The 12,235-nt window shown below is 35.4% G+C and overlaps 1 protein-coding gene across 2 annotated transcripts; it reads left to right on the forward strand.

Annotated features, from left to right (window-relative positions):
• The first annotated feature begins 1,228 nt into the window (after nucleotides 1-1,228).
• LOC130183691 (class I histocompatibility antigen, F10 alpha chain-like) lies at nucleotides 1,229-9,279 on the forward strand. Of its 2 annotated transcripts, XM_056399331.1 has the most exons (8): nucleotides 1,229-1,299; nucleotides 1,596-1,657; nucleotides 2,888-3,154; nucleotides 3,778-4,056; nucleotides 4,528-4,830; nucleotides 6,226-6,333; nucleotides 7,117-7,134; nucleotides 7,261-9,279. In XM_056399331.1, the coding sequence occupies exons 2-8, from the start codon at nucleotides 1,609-1,611 to the stop codon at nucleotides 7,305-7,307; spliced, it is 1,071 nt and encodes a 356-aa protein (XP_056255306.1). In that variant the 5' UTR covers nucleotides 1,229-1,299; nucleotides 1,596-1,608; the 3' UTR covers nucleotides 7,308-9,279. The 2 variants fall into 2 exon arrangements, with proteins under 2 accessions (XP_056255306.1, XP_056255305.1); XM_056399330.1 differs by lacking the exon at nucleotides 1,229-1,299 and having other exon boundaries at nucleotides 1,503-1,657.
• The last annotated feature ends 2,956 nt before the right edge of the window (nucleotides 9,280-12,235 follow it).

Raw genomic sequence — 12,235 nt, forward strand, 5'->3', positions numbered from 1 at the left:
AATAAGACAAATAGAATTATTTAGTAAACAAAAAAAATGTAAATAAAGTAAAATGTTTTAGATTTTGGATTTGGCATTCTCCCAACAAGCTTCATGAGGTCGTCACCTGCAATGTTTTTCCAACAGTCTTAAAGGAGTTTCCATATATGTTGAGCTGCTTTTCTTTCACTCTGCAGTCCACCTCATCCCAAACCATCTCAACTGGGTCTAGGTTGGGTGATTGTGGAGGCCAGGACATGTGACTCCTTCACTCTACTTGGTTAAACCGGCCTTATGTAGCCTTGTCCTTTTGAAAAACAAATGATAGTCCTGTGGTGCTTTGGTAGTGATGCTGGTTATATATTAGGTTAATATTGGTAATAAATCACCAACAGTTTCACCAGCAAAGCCCCCTCACATCATCGTATGTCCTCCTCTATGCTTCTCGGTGGGTACCACACATGCAGATACCATCCGTTCCCCTTTTTTGCGTCTCACAAGGACAGTGGTTGGGACCAAAAATCTCACATTTGGACTCATCAGACTAAAGTACTGATTTCCATTGGTCTAATGTCCATTCCTTGTTTTTTTTCTCGTCTTCTTATTGGCCTCCATCAGTAGTGGTTTCTTTACATCAGTTTGACCGTGAAGGCCTGATACACACTATCTCAGTTGATGTTGAGATTTGTCTGCTACTTGAACTCTGTGAAGCATTCATGTAAACTCTAATCTGAGGTGCTGTTAACTGGTAATTTCTGAGGCTGGTAACTCCAATGAATTTATCCTCTGCAGTAGAGGTAAGTTTTGGTCTTCCTTTCCTGGGACGGTTGACTGACCCTCATGTCTTAAAGTAATGATGGACTGTCGTTTCTTATTACTTGGTTGAACAGTTCTTCACACAATCTTGATTAGGACAGTTGTCCAATAGGGTTACTTACCATATACCAACACTACCAACACAACACAACTGATCGTCTCAAATGCATTAGGAAGGCAAGGAATTCCACTCATCAACTTTTGTAAGGGCAATCTAAGAATCTAAAATATGAAACATATTTTTTTAATTAAAAAAAAAAAAAAAATTAGTTTACAACATAATTGCATATGTTGTTTCATAGTTCTGATGCCTTCAATTTTGTTCTACAATGTAGAATATCATGGTCATATCATATGTGCGCGTAATGTTACCAGCTCAACTGAAGACGAGTCTGACTACTTGCCAAACAACTCTCTCAGCTAGCCATCTTCTCAGCTGCCAAGTGAGCTTTTACTTTCTGTATTTAAGAGTCGTCACGTTAGTACGTTTGGTGTCACATTCAGGTAAACAATTTTATTTACTTACTTCTAATAATACTATGAATTTATAGTGAGATTTAAGTTTAATGATTCCTGGAAGTATTGTTCCTAAATGCAATATTTTACATAGTTTAAACATAGTTTCAGTATCAGAATTAACCTCAATTCATAAAATCCGCCTAGTAACATATGACGTGTGAGACTTTTCTGAATTTCTATTGGACAGGATTTTGCTCCTCTAGGTTTATATCTTGTAACCTCATACTGCGCTCGTCTTCACGAGATCTCCCTCACTCATTTTTCTGTGCTCTTTTTACAAGTTGTCAAACTGCGATGTGGGAACTACTTTTGCTGCTGCTTTCATGTCATGTTGCATCTCCAGGTAAGATCGCATTTAACATCTTGCTATCATCATTCGGTGTCCTTGAGTGCCAAGAAAGGCGCCTTTAAATAAAATGTATTATTATTATTATTACTATCAGTATGTACTAAGTATGTGCAACTGCAGTTTGTTTTAATGATGCCATATTTAGCTTAACTAGTGAAGTGCGTCATTTCATCGAAGTCTTAGTGCCGGTTAACTGATAGGCAACGCCTGCATTCAGGCAAGTATGCTGTTATACATGTGACTTGTTTAAAACAAACAAGTGTAATGTGTGTTGCTCTGAGGTTACAGGACAAGATAAGAACCTACCAGTGCAAAAGTATATTGGTGATCAAAACTGTTTTAGTTGAAGGATAATTGCATAAACATATCGAATATAATGCTCGTTTAAAAGACTTAACATGATGACACACACAGTAAACCTCTCAAATTTTAAAAATTCCTTTGTTCTTTGAAAAGTTTGTCATCAATTTGAACTTGGAACACAAATATAATAAAATGATAATGGGTTTCGTTTTCACTGTCAGAGATTTTGATAGAACCATTTGTTAATTACTGACACCACAGTCAGTGACGGTGTTGTACCTTGAACTGGACTGGATTATATTGAGGGGTGTGTTTAATATTCTGGCCCCCTCATCTATGTAAAAAATCCAAGAAGGGTACAGTGCAATGCTGCACCCACTGACTGTGATGCCTGTTAAAGCTGGAGTATTTACAGTAAGATGGAGGGAAAAAGTAATTGAAAATGCCAGGTTCTGTAAAAGTGTATACTTGAATTATAGGCAATAAAAAAATCATACAAACAGGACTGTTGCTTCTTCCAAGGAGGAAAGGACAAGACAACCATATTTCAGCTGTATATAAAGAAATGTGCAATCTAAAAAACCACAAAAAGTAAACAAAGAACAATTTGTTCTACTTGGAAAGTCAAATTTTGCCGCTGCTTCTTGAAAGGACATACACTTTATATAAATCTTTAATCTTTCTAATGTCCCTTCTGGGCCCAAATATAGGACTACAATATAAAATAACTAAAGTGCAATTATCACCTGAGGTCTTTTCTAATTGAAAAATAAAATATTCATATCTGGGTTCAGAATCATTGTCAGTCAGCATTAGTAACATTTAAACCCTAAATCTTTAAGTTTGCCTTGCTGTAATTAGATGTTGTACCAAAATACCCATTTGTAAGTCTGATCTTTATGTGACTGCTTCTCCCTACAGTGACGCACTCCCTGAAGCATGTCTACACTGCATCCACCGAGGTCCCAAACTTCCCAGACTTTGTGGCAGTTATGCTTGTTGATGGAATTCAAACAGATCACTACTACAGCAACACCAAGAGAACAGTACCCACACAGGTCTGGATGAACCAAGTCACAGCAGACGATCCGGAGTATTGGAAAAGACAAACTTTGTTCACCGAGGAACAAGAGCGGAGATGCAGGAAGTATATGGAGATATTAAAGGGGCGCTTTAACCAGACCAGAGGTTTGTTTTACTTTTGTATTGATTTATTAAATATTTCACTTCTTACTGCTAAAAGGGGGGACCAGGAAATACAGAACTAAGATCTAATAGGACAAGTATGGAGACGAGTCCATTGTCTGAGGCCATTCCAAGATCATTGGTAACCTTAACCAGAGCTGTTACTGTGCTATGATGGACTCTAAATCCTGATTGAAAATCTTCAAACAGACCATTCCTATGCAAATAATCAAATAACTGGTTTGCATCTACTTTTTATGGTGATTTTTTCCTCTAATAGTATTTCTAAATAAACTCATAAAGTCATTACTACTGAGGAGGAATAGATGGCTTAATAGAGCTATGACTGTCCGTCAGCCTGGCTACAGGACTTAACAGAAACCTGGTGTTTTAGCAAAACAAAACATGAGACACCAGCAACCAGAAGTGTTGTGACAATATGTTTACCGCAGTACATCAGCATGTCAACCATGTAACAACAATCTCCACCCTTTTGTGATCGTCTGACTTTTCATCTAGCGCGATTATCAGGTTGAAATTTTCATTTGTCTAATGTTATTTATTATTAGAAATGATTATTTATAATATGTTATAATTTTTCAATTTTGTGTTTTCATTTCTCCTAGGACTCCATGTATTCCAGGTGTTGCATGGCTGTGAATGGGATGATGAGACTGGAGATGTTAATGGTTTTGATTTAGTTAGTTATGAAGGAGAAGACATCTTACTATTGGACATGAAGGCACAGAGGTGGATTGCTCTAAAACCTGAGCTTCTTATAACCCAACATAAGTGGAATAATGACAAAGGTTGGCTAGAATTCATGGAGCACCGTTTGAACCAGGAGTGCCCTGTGACGCTGAAGAACAGTTTGAAATATCAGAAGAGCTCTCTGCAGAAAACAGGTATGAGCAGAGTTTAGGGTTGGTAAAATCTAACTAGTCTAAATGTACATTTACCTTACATTTACTCATTTATCCAAAGAGCTGACCCAGAAGTCACTCTAAAGGCAGCATTAGTGACTTGGATTTGACTCAAGTGGCCATGGGTAGCCAGTGGAGGTCGATGACCTTTTAGGCTGATCAAAAACCAGATGAACTGCTGCATTCTGGACTAAGGGTTTCACCATGTGTGAAGGGACGTCCACCAGAATCTAATATAAAATGTTCTTATTGAATTTGAATCCTTTCAAATCTGTGATCAAATCTTTTTAAATTTAGCTGTCAACATTTGAGTGTTAAAGTAAAGTTAGAAATAAGTTAAACTGCCCTCTCATTTTTGGCTGAGAAGGCCCTCAGCTGAGTGTCCCTCAGCTTTGAGTGGCACCATATTAAATGTTCACCTTTCTTGGTGTGTCTTGCCTTCTCCTTCTCTAGACCGTCCGTTGCTGTCTCTCCTCCAGAAGACTCCTTTGTCTCCAGTGACCTGCCATGCCACAGGTTTCTACCCTGGCAAGGCTGTTATATTTTGGAGCAGGGATGGAGAGGATCTTCACGAGGACGTGGACCGCAGCGAGCTCCTTCAGAACCATGACAACACCTTCCAGATGAGCGTGGATCTCGATCTTTCGCAAGTCAAACCTGACGACTGGCCGCGGTACGAGTGTGTTTTTCAGCTCTCCGGTGTTGAGGATGACATCGTCATCAAGCTGGACCCAGCAGTGATCAAGACTAACTGGGGTAAATAGGACAGGCGGAAAACATGCAATCACTCTGCTTTGTCAGATGTTTAATTTATCCGTTTCTTTTTTGCATACACCGAACTGGACTGTTTATATATAACACAAGAAGCAACGAACATCACTTCAGCATCAGTAACAACGTTTTCAAAGTCTGAATCTGCTGAATAGTTAAACATTTTGAGAAATACTTACTTTCTTGCAGAGAGTTGTGAGGTTGATACCACTTTTATGTATGTACCATAAACGTGAAGCTACAGCCAGCGGCCAGCTTATCTTAGCATAATGACAGGAAACAGCTGTAAACAGCTAGTCTGGCTGTGTCCAAAGGTCACAAAACTCACCTGCGAGCACCTGTAAAGCTGGTTAAGACCTTATATATTGTTTTTTTTAAGCTGCAAGTAAAAAGTGTAAAAACAACACATATGGTGTTGCAGGGGTGTTTATCTTTCAGACTATTTCCTGGGTGGGAACACTGACTTCTTGGCAGTGCCAGAGACATGAAAGTTGTATCACTCTTCTAGCCTAACTCTCGACAAGAAAGCAAATAAGTTTATTTTCCAACATGTCAAACTATTCCCATACGTACAGTTTTGAGGTAATTGTACTTTACTTGTGTTTTTTATTCTTTACTACTTCAAACTATTACTCTTTTAATGTGCTTTTTCACATCATTACATCTATCCAAGATTTTACATATAGAACATACAGTATGTGCAATGCATTGTCACAGATGAGACTAAACAGTATAAAAAGTATTTGAAGGGACCGTTCTCTATAATCAGTACTTGCTTACTTCGCTCTTCCAGCACGATTTTTACAGAATCCGGGCTAAAAGATTTCAAATGAACTTGTAGGTTGGGCTGCACGGTAGCAGTGGTTAGCGCTGTCGCTTCACAGCAAGAAGGTTCCGGGTTCGAGTCCCGGCTCGGCTGTGGGATCTTTCTGTGTGCAGTTTGCATGTTCTCCCCGTGCAAGTGTGGGTTCTCTCCAGGTACTCTGGCTTCCTCCCACAGTCCAAAGACATGCAAATGGGGACTAGGCTAATAGGATACCCCGCCTCTCGCCCGAAAAGATGCTGGGATAGGCTCCAGCCCCCCCGCGACCCTACTAGAGGATAAGCGGTAGAAAATGAATGAATGAATGAATGAACTTGTAGGTTATGAAAAAAAAAACATGTTCTTAGAGAGCTTTCTGCAAAGAAACTCTTTAAACCAACTAATAAATAACTGCAATAATCGACCATCGACCTTATCTGTTAACAGACAGCAGGAAACCATCAGATGGAAATAGTAACTAGATGTGTGTAGCTATCAGTGAACTAATGTTCTCCCTTCTTGCATCTCACATACAGAATCTGATTTCTTACCCCTTTGTCTTCTGTTGTTTTGTTCAGTCAAGAATCCCAGTGTCCCAACACTCCTCGTCACTTTGTCTGCAGTGGTCACACTGGCTATCGTGTTCATAGCGGCCACAGGGATCCTAGTTTACAAAAAGAAAAAAGGTGAGAGACTGAAACTAAATGCTATAGTCCTTCCTCCTGTCACCTGCACTGTACCAGTGAAAGACAAAATCTAAAGTCACTGTTTGAAAGTGACCTCATATGGACATAAAATGCTGCTTCACAAATCAAGGGGAGGTCTTCCTCATCAGGTTAGGTTTGGCCCAATATGTGTATGGCCAAAGAGAAAACTCTGTTTTTAGCCATGCAAGCAGCACGACTTTATGGAGGATGCTGTCTCTATGTCGTTCCACCACTTTGACCCTTACTGAAATATCCTGACAACTACTGGATGGACCACAATCAGATCAAAGTTTTAATTTGTCCAGCACTTTGCATTCTGACCAAATACCTGCAGAACTAATGACACTCGCATCAACCTCAGCTAAACTTTGTACCACTAATTGAACATGGTTAATATTATACCTGTTAACATCAGCATATTAACATTGTCAATGTGAGTATGTTAGCATGTTAATGTTAGCATTTAGTTCTGTTAAATTTTGTTTCACTGCTTGTTATACCCAAACATTTCCTGCTGGGGCTGGTAAATATAAAAAATTTCCCACCAGCAAACCATCGAGAGGCTTTTATTGTGAAGAAGCCATCAGAAATGGAGTGTGTTTATCACAGATTTAGCGCACTTAGTTAGCGGTGCTGTTCTCCAATAATAACAAGATAAGATAATAACCCTTCAAAGTCATTTTGAAACAGTATGACTGTGGATTTTTTCTATTAGATGTTCTGTGTTACAGAGATTAATTTTTCATTTTCTTTTTATTTCAGCCAAGAACCCTTCCAATTGTAAGTATTTTGTTTTTCCTTGGTGTTCATCTGGTCTGACTTACACTCTGTGGTAGTTTGTGTTAGTCAGGCAGACTGTAGCCTGGAACAAAATGAATGTCTTAACAATGTATCACTGCCTTCCAGCTCCTGACAACACTGAGCTCTCTGAGAACCTGAATCCAGAGACCTGATTCCACGCAGACCTCTTGAAGTATTCCGGCACCGTGCCGGTTCACCGTTGTAACGCTGTAAGAGAAAAAATGAAAAGTCAATACACTTGGGAATTTGTTGTGGATGCGATTTATCATGCTCCAACATACAACTACGTTACTGGGAACGACAATTATGGTTGACACTCAGTCATCAATGACTGACCGTGTCTGCGAAAAAAAAAATACATGTGTTCACGTTCATTGCTGAACACAATCTATCCTTCACAATTTCTTTGTTTACAGTTTCTTTGTGTTAAAGTGCAAGCACTTTAGAGCCGAATAACATTTCAGGCTTAGGATTTTTTTTTACTTCATGCCCTGCATAAAATGCATAGAGGTCGGGATGAGCGAGAGAGGAGTCATAGATGATATTGATGTTAAGATGTTAAGTGTCTTATGACTTATGAGGTGATATCATCAAAGTAAAAGTGTCAAATGTAAAAATGATGACATATGACACAAACTAAAGGTTTAGTTAGGCCATAGGAATAAAAAAAAAACCTTGTTTTGTGCCTGACACTTACAAAAAACAGTTGCCGTTCAAGTTTAGATTATTATTTCAATAAATTAGAAATGAGAGATTAAACATTTCATTTCTAATTTCAGATTTCTTAAATTCTCACGAATGAACACACACTAATATGCTAACACACGTGTATACACATTTGTATTAGCCAAGGTATAGTTGGATACAAACACAAATAGTAACTGTTTTGTGACCAAGCCACAAAAATCTGTATTATTTTTCCAGTTATGTAAATAGTCTTCTCATATATATTTTACAAAACGAAGTTTGGTAAAAATCTAACTTAAGCCAGGTAAAGTTAATGTATTTTACTTTTTGATACTTGAAAAAATTGACCTCAAGCTTCTGAAAAGTTAAATTGAAAAAATATCTTCTCATTTACATTAATGAATGTTAATTAAATGGATGACAGTGTCCATATATCTGTAGAAAGCTATTTAAACTAAACCAAGTATAGCAGTTCTATTGAAGGACACAAAAGTTCTTTACACATGCTCCTCTTTGGAGGAGATGGTTGATGATGGTTGTTTGAATACTAAATGGGGCGTCATCACCCGCTCCTGTTCAGGAATGTGCCTGAAAGACTTGATGTTTGATAAGCTTCATGATTTATGTTTGTTGTTCTAAGACGAGTTTGACATTTTCCTGTTTAACCTTTATTGATTTTAACGCTATGTTTTCTAAATTACAGCATATTTTAATTAGTGTGTCCGTGGTCTTTAACATTACTGTTTTTATTGTTTTACGAGCTAGAATATCCTATTCATAACTTGACATATGGATGTGAATTTTAAAGAGGAAAACACCCTTGTGCTGACAAATGATAGGATGACATAATATAGAAAACATGAAAACAAACAAAACAACATGCATCATTTTGTCAGTCAGGGTTCCTCAGCCATTGGCGATCCTTATACATATTTTAGGATCCTAAATTTTCATCCGATTACAGAGTTATCAAGTTGTCATTTGTAATTGCAGTAGCTCACCACAAGAGACCTCTGGTAACTTCCCAAACCAGAGGTTACATTGGTCTTTGAACTGAAAATATTTCAATTTTGAATTCATGTTATTTATTTATTTATTTTTTTGGTTTTGGTTTCTTTTTTTTATCTCACCAGCATGATCCTTTTTTTGTTTTATTTGTGCAAATACCCAAACTAAACATTATCTTGATACCAAAAAGGAGTAAATAATAAATAAAAATCCTTCATGAACTGTGTTTAAAGAAGAAAACAGTCTTACATCTGTATTCATTTAGTTGTATGTTGTTTGTTTCTATTTGGAAATGTATACCAAGTAGCAGATACTGAAAACTAATAAAACTGTTCTTCAAGTGTCGGACAAGTTCTATATGCAGTTTAATGTTTTGCTTTTCAATAAAAGTCTCATCAAGTCTTATCAATAAAAGGAATATTCAAAGTGTCTGGATTGTTTATGCATTGTGTTTTTAATTTTGTCAATACACTCACATAGTTACATCATGAATAGGGCTGCATAGCTATAGTTTAATTAAACACGGATGATGGGTTGCACTAAAAATGTTGCAGATTCATTCAAATAATAATGCATGTACCCCACTATATATAGCTTACTTTATTGTAGTGCCTGAGGTAGTAGATACCTCAAGAGGAATACAAATATGTATTTCTTCCATTTAACAAAGGAAGTCAACATCTTCAAATGTCAGATGTCCTTTTTATAAGCACATGCACAAACCTTTGATGATTTTAAAACTGTTTAGTTAGGAACGCAACATATGTCTATATGGAGATATAAATTCAAAACATATGAAATACTCATAGTAAAATGCAATACTTGATTTCAATGCAATATTTGTTTTATTGCAAAAATGTAAAAAAAAACGACATAGTATAGTATGGCATAAAAATGACATCGTATAGTAAGGCAAAAAAAATCAATAACACGACATAGTATAGTAAGGCATAAAAGTTACATGGTATAGTGAGGCAAAAAAGGCATAAAAAGGTCATAGTATAGTAAGGCAAATAAAATCAATAAAACGTCATAGTATAGTGAGGCATAAAAGTCAAAAAGACGACATAGTATAGTAAAGCGTAAAAATGACATAGTATAGTAAGGCATAAAAATGACATCGTATAGTAAGGCAAAAATGTAAAAAAAACCCTACATATTATAGTATGGCATAAAAATGACATCGTATAGTAAGGCAAAAAAAATCTATAAAACGACATAGTATAGTAAGGCGTAAAAAGGCATAAAAATGTCATAGTATAGTAGGGGAAAAAATTCATAAAAAGGTCATAGTATAGCGAGGCAAAAAAAATCAATAAAACGTCATAGTATAGTAAGGCATAGAAAGTAAAAAAATCGACATAGTATAGTAAGGCGTAAAAATGACATAGTATAGTAAGGCATAAAAACGTCATAGTATAGTAGGGGAAAAAAGTTATAAAAAGGTCATAGTATAGTAGGGCAAAAAAGTAAAAAAAAATGACACAGTATAGTAAGGCATTAAAACTACATACTATAATAAGGCATAAAGAGTCATAAAAACGCCATAGTATCGTCAGGCACAAAAAATCATAAAACTTACATAGTATAGTAAGGTATAAAAATGACATTGTATAGTAAGGCAAAAAAAAAATCAATAGAACGACATAGTATAGCAAGGCATAAAAAGCCATAAAAATGCCATAGTATAGTAATGAATAAAAAGTAAAAAAAACGACACAGTATATTAAAGCGTAAAAACGACATAGTATAGCACGGCATAAAAATTACGTAGTACAGTAAGACAAAAAATTAAAAAAAAAAACGACATAGTATAGTATGGCGTAAAAACGACATAGTATAGTAAGGCATAAAAACGTCATAGTATAGTAGGGGAAAAAAGTCATAAAAACGTCATAGCAGAGTAAGGCAAAAAACATTTATAAATCGACATAGTACAGTAAAGTGTAAAAACGTCATGGTATAGTAAGGCAAATATGTAAAAAAAAACGACATAGTATAGTATGGCATAAAAACGACATAGTATAGTAAGGCATTAAAAGGCATAAAAACTACATAGTATAATAAAGCAAAAAAAATCAATAAAATGACAGTATAGTAAGGCATAAAAATTACATAGTATAGTAAGGCAAAAAATATCAATATAACGTCATAGTATAGTGAGGCAAAAAAGTCATAAAAAGGTCATAGTATAGTAAGGCAAAAAAAAACATTAAAACTACATACTATAATAAGGCACAAAGAGTCATAAAAACGCCATAGTATAGTAAGGTATAAAAATGACATTGTATAGTAAGGCAAAAAAAATCAATAGAACGACATAGTATAGCAAGGCATAAAAAGTCATAAAAATGTCATAGTATAGTAAGGCATAAAAAGTCAAAAAACGACACAGTATATTAAAGCGTAAAAACGACATAGTATAGCAAGGCATAAAAATTACGTAGTACAGTAAGGCAAAAATGTAAAAAAAAAAAACGACATAGTATAATATGGCATAAAAACGACATACTATAGTAAGACATAAAAATGTCATAATATAGTAGGGGAAAAAAGTCATAAAAACGTCATAGCAGAGTAAGGCAAAAAAAATCTATAAATCGACATAGTATAGTAAAGTGTAAAAACGTCATGGTATAGTAAGGCAAAAATGTAAAAAAAACAACATAGTATAGTATGGCGTAAAAACGACATAGTATAGTAAGGCATTAAAAGGCATAAAAACTACATAGTATAATAAAGCAAAAAAAATCAATAAAATGACATAGTATTGTAAGGCATAAAAATTACGTAGTATAGTAAGGCAAAAAATATCAATATAACGACATAGTGTAGTGAGGCAAAAAAGTCATAAAAAGGTCATAGTATAGTAAGGCAAAAAAAAACAATAAAACTACATAGTATAATAAGGCATAAAGAGTCATAAAAACGCCATAGTATAGTAAGGTATAAAAATGACATTGTATAGTAAGGCAAAAAAAATCAATAGAACGACATAGTATAGCAAGGCATAAAAAGCCATAAAAATGCCATAGTATAGTAAGGCATAAAAAGTCAAAAAAACGACACAGTATATTAAAGCATAAAAACGACATAGTATAGCAAGGCATAAAAATTACGTAGTACAGTAAGGCAAAAATAAAAAATAAAAAAACGACATAGTATAATATGGCATAAAAACGACATAGTATAGTAAGACATAAAAACGTCATAGTATAGTAGGGGAAAAAAGTCATAAAAACGTCATAGCAGAGTAAGGCAAAAAAAATCTATAAATCGACATAGTATAGTAAAGTGTAAAAACGTCATGGTATAGTAAGGCAAAAATGTAAAAAAAACAACATAGTATAGTATGGCGTAAAAACGACATAGTATAGTAAGGCAT

Source organism: Seriola aureovittata, chromosome 16, assembly GCF_021018895.1.
Source record: "Seriola aureovittata isolate HTS-2021-v1 ecotype China chromosome 16, ASM2101889v1, whole genome shotgun sequence".
Lineage (NCBI taxonomy): Eukaryota > Metazoa > Chordata > Actinopteri > Carangiformes > Carangidae > Seriola > Seriola aureovittata.